Source organism: Peromyscus californicus, unplaced genomic scaffold, assembly GCF_007827085.1.
Source record: "Peromyscus californicus insignis strain IS unplaced genomic scaffold, ASM782708v3 Scaffold_20__1_contigs__length_68692818, whole genome shotgun sequence".
Taxonomy (NCBI): domain Eukaryota; kingdom Metazoa; phylum Chordata; class Mammalia; order Rodentia; family Cricetidae; genus Peromyscus; species Peromyscus californicus.
The window spans coordinates 45,181,094-45,208,291 of record NW_026294503.1 but is presented as its reverse complement, the minus strand read 5'-3'; the positions used below and the strand labels follow the sequence as shown (position 1 = coordinate 45,208,291).

Below are 27,198 nucleotides of genomic sequence, written 5' to 3'. Positions count from 1 at the left end.
ACTGCCCGCTGAAGCTCATCGGCTGTAATTGTCTTTTCCAACTTTACAGTGTTGAAGGCTGAACTCGGGAGCCCCAAGCACGCTAAGAGAACGCTCCGCCAAGGGAGCTACACCATTGGCCCTACCCACCAAACCTTTCTTCTGAGCGAAGCCCCAGGGTACCGCCTGGCAAGCCGAGGGTGTGTTTAGCGTTGGGTCTGTCCAGCCTTCCACAATGGATCCTGAAACCACCCTGAAGGTCCCCTGAGACCTCCCTGAACACGACTGAACATCCATCGCTTGCCCTGTGTCTGTGGCAATAATGGTCCTCATTTAAACCGTCCTGGTGGGGTGCCATGGTACCTCACTGCCATTTCAATTACAGCTCTCTTAAGACCTTGAAGGAGAAGGACCTCTTCAAATACTCGCCCGCCACTCCTGCAGCCCCTTGAGAGGTCTCTGGTAAGGTCTTTTGGACCATTTTTAATTAGATCCTCTTTGGCGTTCTTATTGGTGTATAGTCATTCTTTACATGCTCTGGATTTGAGTTCTCTGGTGGATGAGTGTATTGCAGTTTCTGTTTCAATCTGTTCTTTTTTTTGGATTTAATTACTGCTGCAAACCTACAGACATCTTAAAGTCACAATTCTTAGAGGTTTCCAGTTCACTGTGGACATCAGCCCAGATGGGAGGTGGTGTCCCTGGGTCCACAAGTGATGGATGGAGAGACTTGGGAGATCTGGGACTCTGGGGTCGGTGCAGCTAGCATTGACGGATGATCAGCTCACCCCTGTCTGGTAGCTGATGACCGCTTGTCATTACTGAAGACCCTCCTGCCAGCCCTACTCCATGAACTCAGAAACCCCAGGGCAGCTGTACTAGCGGCCAGCCTGCACCCAAACACTGGTTCAGATGACCAGCCAATCACATGTCGACAGCCCAGCCCTGTTCCCACCCTTGCCCACTCCCAACCCTCCCTCCACCGCAGTGTGGCCGAGCCTCTCTCCTGCGGTTCTCAGGACTCTGCTACTGCCAGCCTTAGTTGATCAAGTGCATGCCTTACATAAGGACCTGAGTTCAGATCCCCAGCACCCACGTAAAAATTGGTCATGGTGATATGTGCCTATACCCCAGCGCTAGGGAGGCAAAGACATGAGGGGCTCCTGGAGCCTGCTGGTCAGCCTGTCTGACCATACCGGTCAGTTCTAGTTTCAGTGAGAAACCCTGTCTCAAAAAATAAAGTGGAGTGCAATCAAGGAAGACACCCCCAAACATTGGCCTCTGGACTCTACACACATGAACACACGAATCACTGGCACATGTACACATTCAGACAAACCAACAAATAAGGATAATATGCTTCCCCCACAGGATGTTGGAAGGTAACTGAATTGGCCCTGCTGAGCACAGTGTCCAGGGTGTACTAAGCACCCTACGAATATCAGCTATCTTTCTCTAGGACCTGACCTTTTCCCTCAGGGCTCATTTATTAAGGGCTGCCATCCATCATCTGTGGCACCAGACTGGGGTGAGCTCACTCATACCCATGATTCCAGGTGCCATTCCAGTGCCTTCCCAATAAATGAACAACGACACACATATATACACACACACACACACACACACACACACACACACACACACACACATACACCAGGAACTTCCCAGGCTGGTGGAACATTACATGGTGTCACACAATGGTTCACTCCTTTGTGGGGTCAGACACTGTCCTAACATCCACATGTTCTAATTTGGGTCATTCCCAAAACAACTCTGCAGTAGGGAAACTGAGGTATGAAGTTGCTGAAGCCACGTGACTAGCAGGTGGCAGAAGCAGAGTTTGACCCTGAAGTCCAGACTCCATTGCCGCGGCCCCCACCTGCATGGCAGTGGAGGGAGGGAGGTTCTGTCACAAATTAACTCCTGCCTCAGCCCGTGATCCAGGAGGCATCCAGCAGTCTTGACATTTCAGGTCCAGAACAAAGTTGCATCCTTAGACATCCCACAAATCCTCTCTTCTCAGCCCAACATCCTAAGTCCCAGTACACATTTAACTCCCTGATCCTCCTAGAGTCAAGACCAAGGAAAAGAGAAGGGCCTGACCCTAGAAGTGACAGACAAATGTTTGTGATAATGCCCATGCTCTGAGACCCCTACAACCAGGAAGGAACCTGGCTGGGTGACTCTGTCTTTTCCCTCTCTAGACTTCAGGCCCTGTCTGCATAGTAACGGCTTGGACTGAGGTCCCCAGAGGGCTCAACACCCACTTGTGTGTTCCATCTAGGAAGTGTCCTGCTCTGCCCAGCCTGTATGACTCATGAGCTTGTTCAGAGTGTCTGGCCAAGGACTGGAGGTGTGATGTGAAGCCTCCAGACAACAAGTTGGTGGGAAAACAAGCCAAGAGGACATGGAGAATTCCCCATTGGGTGCCTGTTGCTCTTGTCTACGGCCAGGCCTGGCTCACCAGATCCTGAACTGGGGTCTGGTCGGAGCCCATCTGTCTGAGGCCCAGGAAAGACCTACTTCTTTGCAAGGCTTCCTTACCCGCTACTCTGCAGCCTGCTCTGAGCCAGGTCTTTTGAGTTGAAGTCTGACCCTGACTCCCTCTATGGGGTCTGCAGACCTGGGATAACCTTGGCTGGGCTCTCTTCCCAAGCCTGGAATTTACCAGCCTGAAGTATGGTCATCCTCTCTCCAGTGAGGCCTGTAAGTCAAGGCCACCTTCCCTGAGAGCATGAGACTCGGAACTCAGGAGTCACCCAGTCTTGCTAGCTAGGTCTTGTCCCTGAGGTTCTCTTGTTCCTCTCATATTTGGAAATCCTCTTCCAAGGGGGCCAGCCACACACTGGCCCTCTTTAATGCTGAGGCCCAGGCACATCCACAGCACTGTGCCCCCATCTCCCCTCATCATAGCCAAGTCAGGGCTGGAGCCACCTCTCAGGGTCTGGACAGGACAAGGGAACAGCCAGCCTCCAACCAGCACATAGACTCTCCTGCTGCAAAGCCAAGGAGAACCAGTCTTCTTCCCAGCCTGCCTCTATGCAGTATCGGCATTCACTCATTCACTCTCTCATTCATTCATTCATTCATTCATTCATGATCTCATTCATTCATAGTGAACAAATTAGGGCCCTATTCCAGGTCCTGAGAAAACAGTGAGAACCAAATATTCCTGGCCTAAGGGAGAACTCACATCCTAGGGTCCCCCCAAGACCAAGTATGCAACTGCTCCAGAAACCCCCAAATACTCAAGCTGACAAATGGGATCACTGCAGGAGAAGATCAGCCAACAAGGAAGTCTAGCAGACAGTGCGTCCACTGCTTGGGGAAGAGATAGCAATCGTCCAGCAGAAGGTGACGTGAAGGCTGAGCCCAGGTAGTGAGACAGGACCAGTCACAGAACACTATAAGAAAGATCCACATGGGACAGAGAGGGTGTGGATGTGCGGGGAACACCCAACGCCAAGAGCTCACACACATGCTGCTCTCTGAAGGCCTTCCCCTCTTCCTGCCCCTGACTACTGGCCTCTGTTGAGCACTCACATAAGTGTAAAAGCCCCTCTTTCACTATCCATGAGTCCCTCACCCAACAAGGTGCCCATTCTCTGACCTACCAAGGTACCCCACAACACAGCAACGGAGAGGTAGGCCAGACCCTCCCTAACTTTCACCTCCTGTTACATCACATTGTACCTACATTCTAAAGCCTGAAAAGGGAGACTGATCCCAACTCAGGCAGTGTCCCTACACCACCGCATCCAGAAGAGCCTGGTGCTCCCCCATGGGTGCCCTAGCTCAACAAAAGGCAGACCCTGGGTACATCTGCCAGGTTAAAACAGACATGATCACTATTTCATTTCAGGCTCCCTGGCACACATCAGCAGCCCAATAGCTTGTGGAAACTGGAAGCCGAAGCACCCTTTCTCCCAGTCACATAGTGTGTGCACATGCTACTTAGGAAGAAGGGATTCTGAAGACATCATTTTCAGAAATTAGACCCAACTTTTAAGCAGATCATGACATTCTACCTTGAGGGGCACCTGGCTCCCACTTTAGACCCAGCAGCAAGATGTGAGCTGATCCTGTGATGGTGCGCGCGCGCGCGCACGCACGTACACACACACACACACACACACACACACACACACACACACACACACACACACCTCCCTGGGTCCTGGAACTTTCCTTCCTTCCAATGTCCAGACCTCCCTCTCTTGCCCTAGCCAGCCTTCCCAAATTGGCCACTCTTACTTTGCTGGCCTGATTCTCAGTTAGCAAATGAATTAGCAAGAGGCAGGTCAGAGTGAGCAGGAACAGAGCAGGTTGGGCATGGGGGTAGGAGTAGGGTGTGCCAGCTAGTTTTTTATATCACGTGACACAAGCTAGGGTCTTCTGAGAAAAGGGAATCTTCGTGAGCAAATGCTTCCATTGGATTGGCCTGTCAGCAAATCTGTAGCGCATTTTCTATTGATGATTGATGTGGGGGGACTCAGCTCCCTGTGGATGTTATCACCCCTAGGCTAGAGGTCCTGGGTGCTATAAGAAAGCAGGCTGAGCAAGCCATGAGGAGCAAGCCAATAAGAAGCACCCCTCCATGGCCTCTGCATCAGCTCCTGCCTGACGTTCCTGCTCTACTTGAGTTTCTGTCCTGACTTCTCTGGATGATGAACTACAAGCTATAAGATGAAATAAACCCTTCCCTCCCCAAGATGCCTCTGGTGCCAATGTTTCATCAAAGCAATAGAAAACCTAGTAAATATGGGGCAGGGGACTTACATGGTGAAGTTCTCCTCCAGGAAACAGCGGTTCCTCAGCAAGCCTGCCCAGAGCTGCACGCCAATGATGCCAAAGATGAAGAAGACGAAGAAACAGAGCAGGAGCACATTTCCCAGCATGGGCAGTGTGTCGAGCAGTAGGTTCACCAGGATCCGCATGCCTGGCAGAAGAATGGCAGAGAGGGTAGCATCCGAGAAGCAAAAAGAACAGGTCAAAAAGCTGAGGGGCGGCTGGAGGAGAGATGGAGCCTCCTGCCCCTGCTGGGGATTGCCAGAGGACCTCTCTCCTCCATGTCTGCCCCTATACCCACAAAGCCAGGAAAATGGCTCTGGGCCCTGATGCACTTCCATAAGATCATGGGTGAAGGAGCAGACACGTACGGAGCTCTTTATTCGGTGATGAGTGCTCTCCTGGGGATGTACACAAACAGGCTCTCCTTCAGCCTTCATAGTAACCACGAGGCTGGCAATATTAATATGATCTCTGTTTTATGCAGGAGATTCAAGGAACCGACTGGAGCCCCACAGCTAAGAAGCAGAAGGATGCTCATTTAAACTGTTGCCTGATTCTGAATCTAACCCTCTTCATATGACCAATCCTTTTACCTCTGCTGCTCGCTCTTCTTGAAACACCCTATCCAACACCTATCCATCCGCCACAGCCAGCCCATGACATCTCATTCTACGGAGCTGTCCAGACCTTTTCTCGCCCAAGCCATCACTCCCCTGCTCCAGGCAATCTCAACAGCTCCTAGCCTAGGCTGCCTTGTACGGTTATAGCTTGCATGTTACACAACCCTAATAGGTCTTATCTGCATCAACAGCTAACCCTAATGAATATTTATCTGTTCACCTTCCTGTCCTGTCTACTGGGATGTAAGTTCCTGGGGACGGGGTCTGTGTCTGAGTCACCTCAATATTCCCAGAATATTCTCAATAACCCAGAAGATAAGCTTCATCAATGTTTGCTGGATGACTGCTCATGAACAAGACTGGAAAAGAGTGGAAGGCCGGAGAGGGGAGGAGTGAAGAACGATGACAAGTAGGAGAGTTGTTCCTGTTGGATTTTGATTTACCCCAGTGTGATGCTGAGGTGGCTATTAATGAGGATAATTATCATGGATTTGCATCACGAACTCAGCGTGGAGTGATTTCCAATCAATAATTAATGTCCACCCCCATCTTCCCTCCCCACAAAACTAGGTCAGCGTCCACTCAGGAAAAGCAATGGGGCTCCCTGACAGGCTGCGTCATCCAACTGAGAACAGCCGGGGCCAAGGCTCAGTCCCCCATTGCTTTACATCCACCCCCCAACATGGGAACAAGGGGTGTTCACTGGGGGAGACCGGAAAACAAACAGATCCCCACATGATCCCCAAAATGGACCAAAAACTCAAGTCAGCCAACTGCAGGCCTTTCTGGGACTGCAATCATTCATTCATGTATGCATGCGTGCATTTATTCATGTATGCACGCATGCATTCCTCAGGCAGTAGATTGCCAGCACTATGCTGAGAATTCCCCTCAGAGCTCACAGCCGAGCAGCAGGGGCCAGGGACAGCAGTGTTGAGCAAAAGGATTATTGCCAAGGACACATTTGTAGGGAGGCTGAGGTGGAGCTGGGCCCTACAGGATGTGAAGAAGCCCCCAGAGGGGCTGAGGGAAGTCTAGCCTGTGAGCACACATAGCTGCCTGGAGACAGGCCTGGGGTTACTGGAGAGGGGTCGAAGGAGTTGCAGGGGGAGCTGTGTAGATGACTAGTCAAAGGCCTGTGCCACCGTCACCAGCAGATCCCTGAGCAGGCACAGCCCTTGAATGGCTCTGACTCTGGGAAGTGCAGTCCTAGAGACCACACAGAGGCAGTGAGTGGATGGAGAGACTGGACCAGAACTACCCTGGGGAGGCTGCAGGCTCCTCTCACTCCACACGCCCAAGACTCTCTAACTAGCACAACGCCAGCCTGACTACTCCTGGCTGCTCCCAAGGGTGGCCTTCGTTGCTCAATTAATTACATCTCCCTTGTTCTCCAGGATATTGAAATTCTGAGCTGCCAGTTCCTTTCCCTGAACAGCAGCCCTTTCTCTCTGCCCAGGGACCCAGATCCTCTCGCAGGGTTCCCTAGGGCCTGGGGAGTCCCGGGGCCACAGAGGCAAGGTGTAATTAGGTAATTAGGAATTTAGCACAAATTGAATTCATCCATGGCTGCCCAGGGAAATGGGATCACAAGATTCGGAGTCAGGAGAGGCTCTGAGGAGCCTGGCTAAGCCTTCTTTTACATACTTGGTATAGTGAGTAGCCAGGACCGACAGGACACTGGTGATCTTCCTCCAGTGCCCTGGTGCCAGGTACATGAGAAAGAAAGAGGTGGGAAAAGGTTAAAAAAAAAAAACCAGAGGCATAGACAGAGTAATAGAAAGAAATGGAGACAGAGAAGGGGGCATGGGTAAGAAGACTTGGGAGAGGGGGACAGAGGGAAGGGTAGATACATGGGAGAAAGAGCCATCTTCAGACTTCTCTCTCTGCAGGCTTTCTCCTCCTCCAAGCAGCCTTCCTGGGTTCTCACCATGCCTGATCTAAAGTGCCCCTCCTCTAGCACTGCTGCCCCCATCACATTCTCCCTCTCTTAGGCTGGGCTTACTTACTTAGGGCGCCATCAGCCTGGGTCAGGAGCCAGGCGGCCCTTGTTAGAGACAGGCTGTCGGTGGCCCCAAGAGTATAGCTAAGGACCTGTTCCACAGGCAATAAGAGACAGAGGACACAGGATATCTGATTAGACCCATCCCGGGTGGCACCCAGCATAGACCAGACACAGAGGTTCTAGTCCCAGCTGGAGCCACAATGGCCGTAGTAGCCTCATTTATAGGCAGGCAATTTCCTTGTGGGCACATGTATTTGATTCGAGGGCTTGTGTACACACACACACACACACACACACACACACACACACACACTTCTTCTTCTTCTTCTTCTTCTTCTTCTTCTTCTTCTTCTTCTTCTTCTTCTTCTTCTTCTCCTTCTCCTTCTCCTTCTCCTTCTCCTTCTCCTTCTCCTTCTCCTTCTCCTTCTCCTTCTTCTTCTTCAACTCCTATCAGGGTGGCTCTAGGTCCACTCCCGGAGGCAGGCCTGGCCCATGCCACTGTAGACCCCAGTCTTCCTGCCTCCCTCCTGGCCAGCACATACCCAGAAGGGCATCTCACTCCTTTGGTCCTCTCTGTCCTGGGGTGTCCTCTTCTGGTCCCTGGGAATGGGCTGGTGCCTGACTTGAGCCTGTTCTTCCTCAGTCACACCACTTACTACCCTGAGTGACTTCTGTAGGTTCAGGGCTCCACTGATTCGGCAAGTCCGCATGCAAGGCCCACGTTCCCCAGTCCTGCCTGGGTCCTGCCCAGAGCAACAGCCCCTTGGGAGACAAGAGCTCAGAGAATGAAAGACTGATGGTAGAGGCTGCAGAGATGACTCAGCAGTTAAGAACACTTAGGGGCTGCTTTTCCAGAAGACCCGGTTCGATTCCCAGAACCCACATAGCAGCTCACAGCCATCTGTAACTCCAGTCCCAGGGGATCTGATACCCATTTCTGGCCTTTATAGGCATCTGGCACACACACAGTGCACAGACATACATACAGCAAACACCCATCTAGACAGTGACAGGTAAATGAATGTTCTGCCTCCACAGCTACAGAACAAGAAGTCTGCCACCACCATACACTGCTCTGGGCCCCAGGGACTCATCAGCTTAAAAAAAAAAAAATCAGATGAGGCCAAATTGGTGAAAAATATTTGTAATTCCTCTGCTTAGGTCAGTTGAAAGGGAAGGATTGCCTCAAGTTTGAACCAGTCTAACTACAGAGGAAAACCCTGCCTCAAAAGTTAATTAACTGCCAGGCAGTGGTGGCGCACGCCTTTAATCTCAGCACTCGGGAGGCAGAGCCAGGCAGATCTCTGTGAGTTCGAGGCCAGCCTGGTCTAAAGAGTGAGAGCCAGGACAGGCTCCAAAAGCAACACAGAGAAGAAACCTTGTCTCGGAGGGTGGGGGGGGGAGTTAATTAACTAATTAAAATAAAATAATAAAAATAAAATTAAAAAAAAAAAACAAAGTTCCCTGCCCCATGAAGCGCACATGAGAATGGACAAGCCTGATGAATATGTAAATCTGTCCAGAGGCACCAACTGTGACGATGGGTGAACCAGGAAAGGGGCGGGGCTGCCAGTCAGGGTCAGGGGACTTCCGGGTATGAAACAGGGACCAGAAAAGCAGATTATTCTGAGCAAAGAAGCAGAGGAAGTGAGGAGTCATGTCTGCATTGAGGAACTTCAGGCAGCAGGAGCAGACAAAGGTCTAGAGAACAGAGCAGTCCAGAGCAGAAGGGGCCACAGGGAAACAGCTCACAGGATCCTATGCAAATCCCCAGTGAATGCACCCATTGCATGAGCCCATTTCTTTATGGAGGACAGGCTCGTGGGCTCTGTGACCAGGAGAGCAATGGTGGCTGCATAATGGCTGGGGTGGGACCCAAGAGGAATGGACTCCCCGTCCCCAGCCTCACAGTTGAGGTTACCCCAGTCACTCTAAGCCTCCTTCACGGCTCCTCAGTACTTTGCCACTGGGCGTCTGATCCATCTGCCCCTGTGTGTCCTGCCTGTCCCTGTCCGGCCATTGCCTGCCCACCATTGTGATAAGCTAAAGGACATAGAGTGGTGTGGAGACACATGGAGGATCCTGGAGATACCGGGAAGGTGGGACCAAGAGATGAGACATTGGATGTGGGAGGGAGGAAAGAGTCATGGACAGCTTGAAGGTTTGGGGTCACAGAGCAGCTATCAGTGGAGACATGTGGAGTGTGGGGTGCCTCGCTGTCCATCCTCATGGAGATGCTTCACTGGGCTCACAGTGTGGAGTTTGGGAGAGAGGGGTCTGGTCTAGGAATGTGACATGAGTAGCATCAAGGTAGATGGTCTTGCTGGCATCAAAACTGGCACCATAGTGGCAAATTCTAGGAGGGAAATGAATATAACAGCTCCAGCCCAACCCTAAGAGATGGAGACCCCAGAGCAGACCCTCCACTGCAAGAGAATCTGGGAGGTCCCTTGGTGGCCACGGAGGAGATGGCAAGAGGGAGGTACACTTCCTAGCAGCCATCCCCTCTCCAGGCCCAAGGTGCTCCACAGACAGGGGCTGTCAAGCCAGATTAGCTCGGCCACTCTGCCAGGCCAATTCAAGCAGAAATCACAGGACGTGTGCCAGCCTCAGCCAGGGGCACAACCCATTGCCGGAGGGAGGGGACAGCCGAGAAAGCGGTGTGCCACGGCTGTGGCCTGGCCCCCAGGGCTGCATACTTTCTGATCGGGCCAGGTTGGCGGAGGGCACTGAACAGCCAGGAGAGGAAAGTGCTGAGCGCGAGGAGAAGCCGTCTGCTACCCTGCCATTGCCAAGCCAACTAATCAGAGGCACGACAGGAGCCGGGGGAGGCCGGGCCAGGCAGCAGACGGTCGGACTGCCAGGGTCACAATGGCTGGCACCAGCCCAGCCTGCAAGGGGCCTGTAGGTTGAAGGCGGACATCAAGTCACGGAGCACCCTGTCTTCTTCATCCCACGGGCCTGGAGTCCCTCCCCCAGAGCAACATGTGCCCCCCCACAGTGTCCCAAACAACCCTCATCCTTCCAAGGTCCCGTCACTCTCCTCTGTGAAGTCTCCTCGAAGCATCTGCAATGCCTTAGCCCTGACCCCGGACCCTGTCCCACCACCTGGGGCTCAGGTGTCAGCCAGCGGTGAGGGGCTACGGGTGAATCTTCATGCATCAGTGAGGGGCTACGAGTGAATCTTTTCTATGATCCTAGCTAGCTCTAGGCCTGGCGTAGTGAGTCCAGGCAATCTGGTACCTTAGATGAAGAGCAATCAAGAGACATTGACATAATCCTCCCACCTGTGCCTTGACCAACATTCTTCCAGATCTCTAGAACAAGACTCAGTACTTGACCCTGAACTGACTGCCCTGGCCCCACCCCCCAGCACATCCTACAATCCCTTTGGGTTCCCATCAGACATCTGGCCAAAATGTTCTCCACCCTGCTCGTCAAAGAAGACAGCAGCTCTTGGCAGTAGGGCCCCTGCCTCATCTCACTCCCTCCCTCTCCCCTCTCCCTCCTTCCCATCCACAGGCTGTAGGTTTTTATATCCCAAGAGGAGAGATCCCATATAGACCAAGGACAGGAAGCCCTGGAACCCCAGATGTATCCAGGAAAGGGTCCACTCACAGTGTTCCTCCTCCTTCCCTTAAGCCCAAGGAGCCACACACTCCAGGGAAAGAAACAAAATGTCCGTGTCAGCTCTGACCCACGATTTTTCTTTCTCCCAGATCCCGTCCCAAATAAAACTCCCTAGGTCCTTCCAAGAAGGAACCCTGGGTCTTCCTGTCCCTTCTCAACACAACTGGCCTGACAGCGATCCACCTGGGGCCCTATCTGGACAGGAAGGACCAAAGCAGTCCTGGGTACCAGGGCAGGTATGTCCCCTGTGGTTGCCACTGCCTCACCTCAGTCAACAGAAAGCTCAGCACCCCCAAAAACTGAGTCTCCAATTCACCACCTGTAAAGTGGAGGTCACACAATCCTAACATCCTACAATTTATTAGAAGATGGAGTAACAGCACTGTGAGACTGAGGGGCTCAGCCCAATGCTTGATAAACTCCAGCCATTTATCATTAAATTCCAGATGTACGCCACCCCTTCTCGATATGTTCCTCTGTCTTCGGATCCTCCAACAGGGGAGCAGAGACAACTGCACTGATTCCCATCCTGTCGTGGTATGATGTGTGTGGAGAGCCATCTGAGGAGGTGAGTGACCAGTAACAACACAAGTCCAGTATGGGGAATGGTGAGAGGTGAGCTCTCACCCGCTCCCAACATGCTGTTTCCAGAGCGGCCACAGCAGACCCAGGAGGTCTCAGAATCATGCGCTGTCTGCAGGAATACCCACCCACACCGTGAGGCCTCTCAGTCCTTGGTGGGTTCTTCTAAGACCAGCCTCTGCTAAGATGTCCCCAAGCCCCCCTGGTCCTGGTCGCAGAACCTGCCCATCACGTCTCACACTTGACATCCTGCAGAAAGTTCTTCAAGCACACAATGCCATTTCATCCACACAACAGGACATAAGTTTGTCAGATTAACTCCACTTTCTAGTTGGAGGATTTAAAGACGGTGGGGGGGGGGGGGGGTGCTGAATCTGAACCGGAGGGCTGACAGTGCAGTAGAGAGACCTGTAGCTGGGAGTCGCTGCAGCAGTCGACATTGCTCCCACCACATCCAGGGTGTGTATCCTGAAGCACCTTTGTCATCCCGCTTAGACAGCCCAGGGTCCCTTGTTGGGAAGGTTGGTTGTGACAGAGCCAGCGACGGTAAGCCCAGGCCCGGCTCAGGACCCTGGAGGTTGCTCAGAGTCCCCCAAGCAGACACCCTTTGGACAGTCTAGCGTGGAGTGCGACACCTAACTGCAGCATGGACTGGCTCCATGCTCCGTGGTGACCGCCCAAGTTCCTACCTGGAGGTAAAAGCAATTTCCCTCTTTCAGAGGACTCAACCATTGGGGCTCAGGGGAACACTGGTTACTTAGGGAAGGTACAGACAGAGCCAGGCCCTGAGGGCACTGGCACCAGGACACAGGCTTGTAGATAATCCAGGCCCATCGTGTTAAGGCCCAGAGAAGAGCAGTGACTAGTAAGAACCAGAACTCGGCCTCCCACCTCTCTCCTCCACCCTCTCCCCTCCTCTGTCTCCTTTCCTGTATCCGTCAAAGGCTGGAGCTGAAGACGAAGCTGCAGGGGTGGGCTGAAGGGACGTATTTTGAAAAAATCTGTAACCCCTGACTTCTGGGTCCCCTGCCCACTTTCTACAAAGCTGAGAACCATACGAGTTAATTCAGCTCTTCTGCTCTGTGCCAGCAGGGAAACTGAGGCCCACGTCACAGCAGAGTGGAGATCAGGACTTGCACTCTCTGACCCCCCAGTTGAGTCTTTCTGGGTGATCGTGTTGGGGCTCTATCCTCCACTACATTTCTTAAGGTTCTGGTAACCCCCCCTCCCTGATTTCCCAATTAATCACTGATCATTGATTGCCCAGTGCTGGCGCTCTAGCTTGCCATCTAGTGGTGAAACAGAGAGCTGCAGGCTACGGCTGAACACGTGCCAAGGCGGACACAGCTAAGGAGCCCAGGCCCCTCCCAGGTCACTCATTACCTGGTGACTCCCAGTCGAAGACAGGGCAACCAGGGACAAAGAAGGCTTTCCTGTGGAATGAGGGGCTGAGTTGTTGGACTTCAGGGAATCTCCATATTCTAACTGCCATGCACTCCCGCGGTTTATTTACTTAAGAAGGTGAGTTCAAGCCAAGCATGGTGGTGCTGGTGATCCCAGAGCTCAGGAGGCAGAGGCAGGAGGATGTCTGTGAGTTCAAGGACAGCCTGGTCTACAAAGTTCCAGAATAGCCAGGACTATGTAGAGAGACCCTGCCTTAAAATAAAAACAAAGATTAGGAAGAGGCAGTGATGGAGGAAGAGGAGGAGGAAGCGGAGGAGGAAGCGGAGGAGGAGAAAGAGGAAAGGGGAAGAGGAGAGAAAGGAGGAGAAGGATGAAAGGGAGAGGGAAGAAGGGGGAGGAGAAAGAGGAGGAGGAAGAGGAGGAGGAAGAGGAGGGAGAAGGGGAAAGAGGTGAAGGAAGGAGAGAAGTTGCTTATCCTAAGGTTCTTTTCCTCGGAACATAGCTGCTCACTCAATCTGGAGGTATTTTGGACCCTGGGGACTCATGCTCTCCACATCTCCACGATGCTGGACTCTGAGAGAGGCGACTGTCAGTGGAGAGGGCATCTGCGGGTTCCCAGGGGGGCCATTAGCTGTTATAAGGTCCTGTGGAAGGACTTGGAGCCTCCCCTGGCTCTCTGTGCACAGAGCCTCGATAATTGGAACTTCCGGGGAACACAGGGGTGCTGGACTTAAGACTGGCCCCTGCCCTTCTCCAGAGAACAGGCAAGCTGGTGCTTGGGACATGGAGTGACCACCTCAGTCCCAAGCCACTTAACAAGCTCTGTACACAGCCAGCCAGGGTGGCCCGGGTTCCACATATGCCCCCGTGAGTGACAGACACCACGACATGGCACGTATATATGTCCTCACAGGCACACCCATGTACATGTACTCATATGTGTACACGTGTGTTCTCCTGGGAATACAAACAGACCTCCATATCCACACACAGATGTCCAGAGAACATCTAGCAAGAGAAAGGCCCACACCCTACATGCCTATCCCATCCCTTTGGGGCTTCTCCCATTCACTAACATCCCTTTGCATGGCTGTCCCATCCCGGGGGAGACCATGATGTGAGATCCTCGACTAATGTCCTCGTGGATGATACCCTGCCACGTGCCCCTCGCCTCCAAAGTGACCAGGCCTGTAGGCTCCATGCCACGAGCACAACTGTAGATGAAGGCAGCTGCCATCCCCAGGACAGAAATAGAAGCATTACAGGTGAGGCCAGGAGAGAGAGGCCCCGGCTCTGTGCTCTCAGCACTGAGCTCCTCCCTTAGTGGTTCAAAGCTAATGCTAATGACTCTCAGACCCCGGCTGGGCTCAGGAGTACCTCCTCCCTCCCTCTGCCCTTGCTTCCTTGTCGATGGAGAAGCTTCAGTGACCAGCTCACCTGACTCTCCTGCTGACCTCTCCATCCCCTCCAGCCTCAGCCCCACTCCCTGATCTTTATCTGGCCCCTGCAGCAGCCCCTCCCTGGGATCCTCAACAGTCAGAGGCTGGTGGCTTCTAGACTCCTGCTCCCCTTTGTCTCACCAGTCTTTCCCACTGCCGGCTAATCCCCAGGTTTCATGGGTCTCAGCTCAGATGTCCTTCCCCACCCTGCATCCCGGGCTTGGCTGTGCCCACGGCACCTCTGTCTGTGCCTTAGCAGCACCGGAGGACCGATAGGTGTGTTTATCGAGCATGCGCATCTCACGCGTGTTTGAGGGGTTCCTTCCATGGTTCTAGGCACTGAATGGCTGAAATCCACCATATGGCTGAGGAGAAAGCTCAGAGGTCAAGTGCCTGCCTCACACGAACGTGAGGACCAGAGTTCCAATCCCCAAAAGCCACGTAAAGGTCAGGCTCTCCGAGCAGCCTCTGTGTAATTCTAGCCCTTGGAAGGCGGAAGCAGAGCAAACTGGCTAGCCCCTGTAGCCGCATCGCTGAGCTCTGGGTTCAGTTAAGAGACTGTGCCTCAAAGAACAAGGTAGAAAGCGATCACGGAAGATTCTCTGACATCAACCTCAGGCCTCCATACGTGCAGACATGTACACACAAACACACACACGCGCAAATGCACATACACACATGTACACTGAGCACACATACGCAAGAGAAAGGAAAGAAAGAACAGTTCCTGGCCTTCCCAAACAGATCTGAAAGTCCCAAGCCTGTGTCCTCCTCCTTCCCTTCCCCACCTCTTCCCACTCCTAACATAGGGCAGTGGAGGAGGCATCCTACATCTGCTACTTGCTGGCAGCGCATCCTTGAGGAGGGAACCATGTCTTCAAGGCTGTTTCTTCATCCCCCAAATAGGAATAGCCTAGATCCCTCCCTGGGTGACTATAAGGCTCAAAAAACATCAAGGGAATACAGACTGGGCAATGCAGAGCAGACCCCAGGCAACCTCTCAGTGTAAGCTGGGTATGGAATGGATGGACAGGTATATGGGTGAGTAGGTGGGCAGATGGATAGATGGACAGATAACTAGGTGGAAAGTGGGGTAAATGGGTAGATAGATGTGTAGGTGAGCTGATAGATAGATAGATAGATAGACAGACAGACAGACAGACAGACAGACAGACAGATAGATAGATAGATAGATAGATAGATAGATGATAGATAGATAGGCAGATAGATAGATAGATAGATAGATAGATAGATAGATAGATAGATAGAGGAGTAGGTAAATGTATGAGTGGATGGGTAGTAGATACAGATAAGTGGTTAGCTGAGTGGATGGGTGGGTGGGTGGGTGGGTGGGTGGGTGAATGGATGGATGGACAAATGGGTGGATGGATGGGAAGGTAGGTGGGCAAATGAGTAGATAGTCCCGTGGGTAAAAGTAGGTGACAGATTCAAGCTCTAAGTCTGCCAGGACGGGCTTCCCAGTGAAGCACTACACTCATTCTCCCTCAGGCTAATCACTTCCTTTTCTTACACAAGCCCCTTTTGACAGTCTGTATGGACCATCCCCAAGTAACCTTTTATCCCAGAACAGTCAGACTTCCCAAGTACTAAAATCCAAGTTGTCTAAGGACTCAGAGGCATCAAGATCCCCTCCCCAGCACTTCTGGGGACCACATGCTGGCCCATGAGTTCAATAGGAGCGAAGTGACATTTGTCCAGCGCCATGAGCATAGATCTGGCCCAGGAAGGAACCAATCTGTCTTCTCTGGGTAAATAAGTGGGGCAAGCTGGGCAGGCGGTGATGGATGGGCAGGGAGGTCCAACTCACTGGGCACACGGTTGATGGCTTTGAGGGGCCTCAGGACACGCACAGTGCGGATGGCTGACAGGTTGATGTTCTGAAGGTCCAGAGAGTATTCGACCATCCTATAAAGAAAGGAGAGAATGAGGGACAGTATAGAAAATACTCGGGACCAGGCCCCAGGCTGAGGCCAACCCAACCACCCGCACTCCCTAGGAGAGTGAGGAAAGGGACCAAGATCCAGCTGTGATGGATCCCAGTCTCCTCTGTAAGCGGGGTTAGCAACAGCAAGACTCTGCCTGTCGTAGGGACTGCAGGTACAGTCATGAGCGGGAGTGGAAGGAACAGAGACTGGTCCCCACTGTAGAGCCAGCACCATACCAGGTGGCTCCCGCCCTCTGGACCCATCTGACCTCTGACCTATGCCAGTCCTGCTTCTAGGACCTCTCTGCCAGTGTGGATGTCTGGCCATCAGATTAAACCCAGAGAGCTGAGGAACCTCAGGCTGGTACCACATGGAAACTGGGTGTCACTGGTACATCAATAATACCTTTACAAAGCCTCCACCACGGATAAGGGTCTAAGAGGGGCCCACCAAGCAGGGACCAAAGCCCCAGTAAGAAAGCATGAGGGTAAGAGAGATGATGTCAAGGGCTTGGGTTACCTTAGATGAGGCTAGAGTCAAGCATCCCACGGGGCCAGCCTCCTCTCTGCCCCACATCACACCAGCCCGGGCATCTTGTGCCACATCTCCAAGACATGGAATACAGCATGTCTCCTTAGGGACCTAAGGAGCCCTGGGCAGCTCAACCACACTTCAGGCTCACAAACACTCCCCAGCCAGCCAAGACCTTTACTCAGTGTCTCTTCTGCCTGGAGGAACCATCCCCGCATCTGTGATGAAATCACGTTTGTGCTAGCAGCGCTCCTGCACACAGCCCTGGAGCCCTAGAAGCTTTTCCACAGAGTCCAGAATGCACCACACCAATGTCCGTACTATAGACCCAAAATGTCTCAACCCCAGCCCTGTTGAGCAGGGTGACTCAAACAAAAAGACAGCCTTGGAGCTTCACAGGGGCCTGGTCCCTTCTTCAGCCTCATCCCCACATCTTACTCCTCATCGCCCTACAGGGCTTTGCTGGCGGTTGCCTCTTCCAAGGAGCCCTCCTGGATTTCGTACAGAGCCGATCTTGAAGACCCACACAGTGGTCAGTCAGATGTTACCTGCTGAGCCATCACTGTCCTCTCCCTCGCTGAAAGATCCCCTCAACAACGGGCCTCAGGTGTCACTCAGCAGACCCTCCCCCCCCCACCCCACCCTGGCTCCCAGCGTGGCTGCCAGCTCCACATGTCACCATCATGTGGGCGGCAAATGAAGGCTTTCCTACACACCCAATAAACCTGTCCAACTGTTGTGAGCCACCGCCCCCTCCTGTCGCTTGAGGAGTAATTGAGCGAAAGCTGCCTCACCTGAGATGCCCCGGTCCATTCCCCCACTCTTGTCCATACCCAGCTCTCTGGCAAGCTCCGCTCCGTATGCACAACCTCCAACACGTGCACACCTGAGCTCCCTCATCCATTCACACGCTCACTCGTGGACACCCTCAGACGCCCGCACTCCTGCTTTAGCCTAAATTCAGATGGGGTGACCTTAAAAAAAAAAAAGGAGTGACAGAGATTAGAATCAGAAGCCAAGATTTGAGGAGAGGAAGGGAGAAGGGAGGAGAGGGCAAGGTGCAGGGCAGCAGTCCGCAGAGAGGGTGAGACAGGCCTGGCCGTGGAGGAGGACAAGAGGGGCCCTGAGCAGGCAGGAGGGAGCAGGCCGCATGAGGATTCCATGCGTGGGTGAGCCAAACTGTCATTTTCATATTGTGTAGAAAGAGCTCTCCCGGCAGCTGGGGGATGCTTGTGACGGAGGCACTGTGGGGGCGGCACAGGCTGGCACACGCACGCACACACTTGGGTGTTCACCCTGGCATGTTTTTGCTCTGGCACACGAGCACACACATGCACGCACACACACACACACACACACACACACACACACACACACACACACACACACACCCTGGGCATGGGGAGCCTCCCTGCAGGATTCACCGGCTCCATAGACCCTCTTCCTGCCGACCCAGGTTCTCTGGATCTGGTCATGAGGGAGGTGCAATGTAAATTCTGCTTGGGGGTGTGGGAGAAGGGGTTCTCATGAACTGTGCCCAAAACCCTAGGTGGCACACCTGCCTAGCTCAGGACAGAGGGAATGTGGAACCATTCCTATCCCCTGTGAAACATAAAATGCAGGCTTGAGAGGTGGGGGGGGTAGACAAAAGATCGGGGCTGTTTGAGGGCTCTGTCTGGGCCCTATCCTGCTGTTCCTTGTGTTCATCTGTCTGAGCCCCACCCCCCACCCCCCCCCACCCCCCGACATTTGAGTGCAGCTACTATTCTGAACCTGCCTCTGTCAACCTTGGAGAGATCCCTGCTCTAGAGCAGCCTCAGCAAGGGAATCCTCAGGACACCTCCTGCCTGTCCCCAGCTCCAGGCCCCACATGGCCACATGCTCCACTATCCCCCCTCCAGAGCCCCCAGGTCCACAGCCTGGACATTCAGCACCGAGCAAAGGGCCTGGGATGAGGCCGCCCTGGGAGGTTCAGCATCTTGGCGAGAAACGGCTCTCTTACATTGTCTTCCACAACCAGGGAGAAGAGACAGGCCCCTGGATGCTGGACGGCATGTGGGCTGCGGCTGGGTATCACCAAGACCCACGACTGCCTGGTTAGTAAACAACAGCAGCTGAACACCTCCTCACAGTGGGAAGTTGATCAGACTCACGGGCTGGGCCTCAGACCCAGCAACCCCTACACTCTGGCTCCCTAGAAGAGCCAGAGCAGTGGCAGCCCAGAAGTACATTAGAACCCTCTTAGATAGAACAGACTTACATACACGTTGCACACTAGCCACACCCCTTCCCTCCACCCCGGACCTGACCCTCCAGGTCTTCAGGCAGGAACACACCCTCTACAGTGAGCTGCAGAATTTCCTGAGACACCATCAGTGCCTCCCTCAGGCTCTCCACCCCCACTCACCCCCCAAGAAACTTCTTGTAGAATTGAATATTGAAATCTGAGTTCCTAGCTTCCTGGCAGCCCATTGAAAAGGGAAAATGTGGTATTATCAAGTTCTTAGCAACATGAACTAACTGGACACTGGGGCTTTGCACAGTTTCTCCTAAGCCGCCTTCTATGTCCCATGATCCTCCTGGGGGCATTCAGCTATGGCTGTGTTTCCTGTCTCAGGGAGGAGTAGGGTCTGATTTATTTGGTGGATAAGAAGCACACATTAGGTGCCCAAGAAGCACACATTAGGTGCACAGTGGAGAACCCAGAGGCTTTCGTTCTTCCCGGAGGGGAAGAGGACAGAGAGGACTCTGGACACGTGTGGGAGGGACAGGGAAGAAGGCTTGACTGGGAGGCTGGAACTGTGTGTTTAAGTCTCTGCCCTGGGACCCTCCCCATCCCGACAGACTCTTGCACCAGCAAGTCCAACCTGGGACAGCTGCTGACATCTCCACCTTCCCTGCTGAGACTGCGTCACTCACTGTCCCTGTCTCCTGACAGCCGCGACAGCCTCCCTCCTCTTCTCCTGTCTCCCGCTTTCCCCTCCCCCCAGCCCAACCACATCACAAATCTAAACCTCCGACGGAGCTGTGCTTCCTTAAAACCTCCCACGGCTCCCACTGCTCTCAGAAAAAGGCCCAGGCCCGTGACCAGAGCCTTCAAGGCCCTCCACAGTCTGGCCTTGCCCCTCACTCCTGTTCCTACCTTCAGCGACCTCAGGTGCCAAGCCAGGCTCACAGGGCACCTTAGGCAAACACCCCACTCTGTGACACAGAGCCCTTCCCTCCCTTCTGCCTTCTTCTGTGAAGGCTCATCCCAATCCTCACCTAGAACAAAACTCACCATCACCCCCCCCACTCCTCACCCTGTTCTGACTCCTCAAAGTCCACACTTCCCAGATTCCCCTCTTCTGAGCCGAGGACTCAGACAGCTCGTTTGCTCAAGAACCCATCCAGGAAACGTGGAAAGGGAGGAGAAGGGGATAGCGAGGGGGGAGTCCAGGTATGACCCATCCGGGAGCCCCAAGAGAACACAGGGATATCTGGAAGATGGAGCGGCAAGGCCAGGCTGCGAACCGGGGCAGAGAGCTTGCCTACCATGTGCTAAGCCCTGGGTTCTATTCCCAGCATGGGGTGCAGAGAGGTGTGCCAAGAGCAACATCACCTGCAGTGCCACACACACACACACACACACACACACACACACACACACACACACACACACATACATACACATATACACACACATACACACACATACACACACACATACACACACACATACACACACATACACACAAACACATACACACACATACTCACACACATACACACACACATACATACACATACACACACACATACACACAAACACATACACACACATACTCACACACATACACACACACATACATACACATACACACACACATACACACACACATACACATACACACACATACACACACACATACACACACACACACATACACACACCGTGGCACTAGGCACGCCCGTCTTCCCGCCTCTGACCTTCAGGCCCAGCTTCACCTGCTGCCCACACCCTGGAGACACTGGGGAAACCAAGCTATGGTGAATAACACCACCCACTCTGTGCCCAAGGCCACCTGCAAAGACAAAAGCCGTCCCCTCCTCCTGTCACCGTGCAAGTGGTCCCTGGGCCCCCATCCTAGCTCCTAACAAGGTGAAAATGAAGCTGTTGAGTGGGTGAATAACCACAGGGCTGACTTCCCTCAGGCCCCAAGTAAGACATCCCTTTCAAGGGTGAGAAATTAATTCCTAATTACACAGTTACTTTATCACACCGTTTCGGTGCTAAAAGTCTTTAAGAGGAAGAAAAAAAAAGTCAACAACTCCCCGCCACCTCCTGCCAGCTCCCAAGCACCTAATTGGGCAAAGCAATTTTGCTTTAAAGCACTTCCACCCTGGAACCGCTCCTGGCGAGGAGGGACTGTCCTCCCTGAGGGGCTGGGCTCGCACGGGGGCCAGCTGCGAGGAAAGCAGAGAGGGTGAGAAGGACTTTTCAGGGCATCTTCTAGTGCTCCCCAGAAAGAGCCTCTTCCTGTAACTCCTGCCTCCAGAGAGGCCCAGGACTGCTCAGATGGAGACATGGGCCCCTGGCATGGTCATGGGCATGCAGCCTCAGGCTGTCCTTGAGGGTAAAGCCAGTCCTTGAGCTGGACCAGGTGAGAGGAGACGTCCCTCCCTAAATGTATGGCCTGGGAACTGGAGGCGCTGAGGGCCACTTGGCCTCAGTGCGGCCTGAGGACGGCACCAACACAGAAGCCTATGTTGCAGGGACAGAGTCCTACGCTCGGGCAGCTCTGCCCTCCATTCTGTCTAGTCTCCTCCCTTGAGGCTTGGGCGATAGGGAGCCGAGATGCCTTGGGTTTCTGCCACCTGCCCCTCAGTCCTGGCAGGCTGGGAAGGGCTTCCTGAGCATTCAGTAGTCACTAAGTAGACACACACATTCCCAGGTAAACTCCCCCCACGGTCTGATTACTGAGCCTATCATCTGCAGAAGAGGACGTTGAGGCCCAGAGAACACCCAGGGGACACAGCCAGGTATGGAAGAACCTACCCCCATCTCATCACAGCTCACGAGCTCCCCCTCAACTGGCCCAGTGACCACCACACACAATAGCAAGTGAGATAGATGGCCAGCATCCTTGGAGGCAGTGTGGTCCAGTGGTCAGAGCATGTTCCTGGGTTCCAGTCCCAGCTCACTCTCAATACACCTAGTAACCTTGAGTGAGACGTTCAATGGAACCAGATGCTAACACAGACTCAGGGGCCTGGCATGAGGCAGGGACAGTCAGGATGAGTCATCGTGAGTTTCCTTGGCTTCTTCAGCTCACCCTCGTCCACAAGTCACATGTACCCTGAAGGAAGAAGTCACATGTGCCCAGGCAGGAAGATCCAGGAAGGCCCAGGCCATAATTCTGGAAGCCCTCTGGCCTCATCCCCAGCACTGCCCACTACCCACTGTGCTCCACTGTCTGGCAACAACCCAGCCAGCTCTCAGAGTGTTCCAGGCCCCTTCAGTTCAATCTTTATCTAAAGAACCCTTTCTGGCTTTCCCAGGCTCACCCCCAAACTGAGCTGAGCTCTTCTTGCCTTGTGTCCCAACTGTCGCTTACTCTGAATGTCTCAGATCCTCAGAGATGCCTCAAGGTCCCAGCCAGGTCCCCAGCACTGAGCCCAGGCCGGGTCCCTGTGAGAGCTTGTCAAATAAACAGCTTGAAGGACAAGATTTAAAAAGGAGCTTGTGGCGCGACTGAGAAGCAACACGGAGTACCTGGGGTATATCTTTCCAGGAAACACCCCACCCAGGGCTGGGGCCTATGTTTGCTTCCTCGATCTCTGGGAGGACCCTGTGGGGGCTTTCTTAAAATGTAGTGGAAGATGGGGTTCATGGCAGGGAAGGTGCGATGCTGGGGATGACTCTGTCAGGAGGCAGCTGGAGATGACTCAGCCTGTCTCACTTGACGATTAGACCATCAGCCTGGGACACTGGCCTGACACCCAGCACACAGTAGGGGTTTTGGGCTGGCCTGACACCCAGCACACAGTAGGGGTTTTGGGGGAGCGTGTGCAGAGCAAGGGAGAAGTAGCAGGTGGAGATACCACGAGAATAACACCGTGGCTCCTGACGCAGAGCAGTTCCTCAAGAGACATGGTGATTTCACCCGTGATTGTGGTCGGTTTATATCCCTTCTGAAGTCATACGTTAAAATTCTAGTGCCCGAAAGCACGGAATGAGGATGTGGGGTTCTTGGGGTACATCAGGGTGAAATTGGTGCCCTTACAGACCAAACCAAAGAGAACTATTCACCCCTCATCGGTGAGGATGCTCTGAGGAAACACATCTGTGAGGGAGTGCACCCTCGCCAGGCTCCAAACCCTCCTGCAGCTTGACCTTGGAGTCCCAGCCTCCGGAACTGGGAATATGTGTCTGTTGTTTATAACAATAGCTCCCGGCACCCAGGCAGCCTGTGGTGTTTCCTTATAGCATGACGGTACTAAGATACCCATGGTTCCTCACACCAAGTCTCCAAGTCCAGGCGGCTGGAGGTGGTTAAGCCCGCTTGACTACTGAGGAAAGTGAACATAACTGAGTGAACCTTGGTGCATAGTTCAGGGGGGATTCTGCAGGAGGAAGGACGGCTACAAAGTCTTAGGGTGGGTTACAAAGGCAGACCCCAGGAGGGTGGGAACCTGGGTGGCCCTGGGAACTCAGTGATCAAGAGACTCAAGACCCTCCCTCTGCTGACCTGCACTCAGCGTTCTGCCACAAGGCCTCGTCTTTGCTAGGGTCGTGAGATAAATGCATGGTGCTCGGGTAAAGTATGTATGCTGTTTGGTCTGGTTTGTAGACGGAGTCTTCCTTTGTGGCTCAGACTCTCGGCAATCTTTCTGCCTCGGCCTCATGAGTGCTAGGTTCCTAGACATGAGCTGAGCCCCATGCCCCACTCAATAATGCCTGTGTCTTTGAACAGTGTATATTCGTGTTCCCATGTGTGAGGGTGCATGTGTGCCTGAGAAAGCCTGAGTCTAATGTTGGGCATCTTTCTTGATGCTCTCCACCCTTATTCATTGAGGCACAAAATTTCTTAATTGAACCCAAAGCTCACCAATACAAAGAGTCTAGCCAGGGATACCCTGTCTTGGCCTTCAGAGCTTTGAAATTACAGGTGAGCTGCCATGCCCTCCTGGCTTTTAAGAGAGTCAGAGTTCCAAGTTCTAATCACGCTTGTGGGGTGAGCGCGTAATGCACTGAGCTATCCTCAATGCATGCTTTTTTTTTTTTTTTATGTGTCATCGTCCATCCCCACCCCCACCCCCCACCCCCACCACCCCTGCCTTTTGCAATGTCTGCCTCCCTTGAGTGAGCTCAGGCTTGTCTTGGTCACACCCGGGGTGGGCTATGCTACTGGGCAGTGGGGGAAGACACTATAGCTCTGCCACAGACAGTGAGAAGCAAACACCCCTTGCAGCTTCCTCGTCCCACGTCCTTGGGACAGGCCAATGGGACTATTTTGACTTCTGAAAAGGTGACACTCCCTCATACCTGGAGTGAGCATGGGCTCCAGGGCAGCCATATCTGAGCAATCCCAGATCCCCCTGTATAGGGTGGTGACCTGGAGCAGGCCACCAACTTCTATGAGCCGCCATTTCCTCATCTTCAAAGCAGCTTTAACAGCCTGAACCCCTTGGGATCCTGAGGCTGAGGACATGATGGGAGATGTAAAAGATCCCAGCCCATCAGCAAGCCACACATAAGCCAGCTCCTGCTGCCCCAGCTCCTGGCTGCACTCCAAGGAACCCAGGGCCAGGGATCCTCCCCGCCCCGCCCCCCCTGCACCCTCCCACATCCTCCTGGGATATCCTCCTTGTTCTCAAGCCATGAGGCATGCGTAAAGCTCAAGGATGAACCCAGAGCCCACTCCAGCCAATCAGAGCCAAGAAGGCTCAATTCCGGGCCTCAATGGCTGAGCAGAAAAGGAAATATGAGTAACCGTGGGGAGCTGCTGCTGCCTGCCATCCTGCACAGCTCGGCAAACTCCGGTGAGCAGCACTAGCCCCAGAGAAACAGCAGAGCTAAGAGATGGCTGCACAGACAAGGACGTCTGTCCGGATTCCGGAGCCAGCCATGACGGAAGGCAAGGCTCTTCATCAAAGGAGCTGGGAGAATCCCCGCATCATCTGACTTTGAGGTTCCTGCCTGACTCACACCTGACCGGTATGACTCATCAGGCAGGTCTGAGGATCTCTGGCAACTCACCCATCCCCCACGGTGGCTACCATCTTGTTTCTATGGAAACAGGCCCACACAGTGACCATCACCTATTCCAGCCAGCCCTGTCTGCAAATGAAACCAACATTTACACCCAGATTCTGATTGGAACCTTCCCAGGTCCACACCCACCCAGTCACAGATCTTCACCCAACAGACAGGAAAACCATGCAGCTTGCGGCCTCAGGAGCCAGGTCCTTGACCCAAGGCCAGGCTCTGGGGGCCTGCCATCAGACAGAAGACCTGTAAAGTCCCGAAGTAGAGTGGTCAGTGACAGATCAGCACACAGGGCCTCTTGAGACTCTCGGCAACTACAGGGCTTCCCTGAGCCACAGATAACAAACACAGCCATGTGGGAGGAAGGTTCCTCCAGCAGCGTCTTCGAGCAGCCCCAGGAATGACCCTCTGCCCACTGACCGCAGCTGGTCCATCGGCACGCACTGGCCTGTGTGGCACATGTACGATCAGTACCAACCTTAGATTTCTCAGGACCATGGCTTCAACGAGGACACTGCCAACCTGACAGGAATCCTCTTCTCCAGTCTGACTCGACCCCACAGAGTAGCTCTTGGTTGGCTGAGCCAAGTGCAAAGATGGTTCTGCTTTCCTTGCCTCCCTGTAGCTAAGAGTAGCCATGAGATTTGGCTCCAGCCAAAAGCACCAGGAAAGGAAGGGGTTTGGTAAAGAAAACACTGTTTTCCAGCCCAAGTAGACAGGCATGGCTGGCATAGCCATCTCTACCATATGGCCTTCAATCCAGATACTCATAGCTCCAGCCACTGCCTTGTGACCATGAAAGAAAAGACCCAGAAAGTCACAAGGACATTAGCTCCTGCATGGCAACGCTTTCACCAATAACTAGAACTGGAAGTCATGATCTCCACCCCTCATAGCTTCCTGTGGAGGTCACAAGAGCCAGCTTCTCTGACAGCAACCACAGACCACCAGAGCAGGACCCCTAGGTCCCGTCATGCCCACATCCCTGGAGTGGGCCCAAGAGGCTGCCCCCGTGACTCTGCTGCTCCCTGAAACATGGAGAGAGGTGAAAGGTTGTGTTTGAAGGATGAGGAGATCACCCATCCCAACTTGCACACAGCTGTGTGGACTGTCCCCCTCCCTCAACAGGCTGTACCAGAAAGCCTCTACCCAGCAGGGATGTGGGCTTCGCCACAGCCTGGAGTTCGAGCCCCTCTCCCCCTTAGTCTTCCCTGGCCTGCCACATGCGTTCAAGGCAGAGAAGTAGAAAGCAGCTGGATACTCGGGTGAGGGTCTTGTGACCCTCCACGAGGGAGTGTAAACAGTCAACAAGCTCAGCTGGGATAATCCTCAGTTTGTCACTGGGACCTTGGGAGAACGGGTAGACATTGCTTCCTTCTCCTCTGGGAAGGAATTTTAGCAGCACACCCCCTTGTCCCTCAGTCGGCAGCTCTTTTCTGCATGGAGGTCCTCCCTTGTGATGTCACCGTCCTTAGTTTTCAAGGGCGTTCAGATCCAAAGCGCTGACACTTGCTCCCTACGTTCACCCACCAAAGAGCTCACAGCCCCACCCAGGTCCCTGTCCTCCCAAGGACCAGCTTCGAAATTCCTGTGGAAGCTTTTAACTTTCCACACAGGCGTCTCACTGGCCCCCTCGCTGCTGGCAGTGGTCACTTCATAAAGGCCTGGGCACGGAGGAGGGGATGGAATTCAGCATGATGTCAGAAGGGACGTATGCAGGCAAAGAATATCTCAAGTTCAAGACAGTCGTTGAATATTTCATGACCTCCTAATGGACAGGGCAGGAGAGAGGGGCTTAAGGGAAAGGCGGTAGGATGGGTCGGCCACACCCGAAGAGCAACAGAGACTGCCTGCTCTGTCACAGGGTGGGAAATAAGAATGGCAGGGCTCCCGGGCCAGGCTGAGCAAGAACAGGAAGAGTGAGACAGAGAACAGGCAGCTGGATCTCTCCTCCAGAAGCCCCTCTGGGATGAAAGTACCAGCTACGGGGCAAGTTCGTGTTTTAAAGTCACCCGCTATT

The 27,198-nt window shown here is 53.5% G+C and overlaps 1 protein-coding gene across 1 annotated transcript in view; it reads right to left on the bottom strand.

Annotated features, from left to right (window-relative positions):
• Cacna1i (calcium voltage-gated channel subunit alpha1 I) overlaps nucleotides 1-27,198 on the bottom strand; it is a 116,619-nt gene that overhangs the window by 50,772 nt on the left and 38,649 nt on the right. The window contains 2 exon segments of the mRNA XM_052748386.1: nucleotides 4,759-4,918; nucleotides 16,279-16,376. Of these exon segments, the coding sequence (XP_052604346.1) occupies nucleotides 4,759-4,918; nucleotides 16,279-16,376 (258 nt within the window).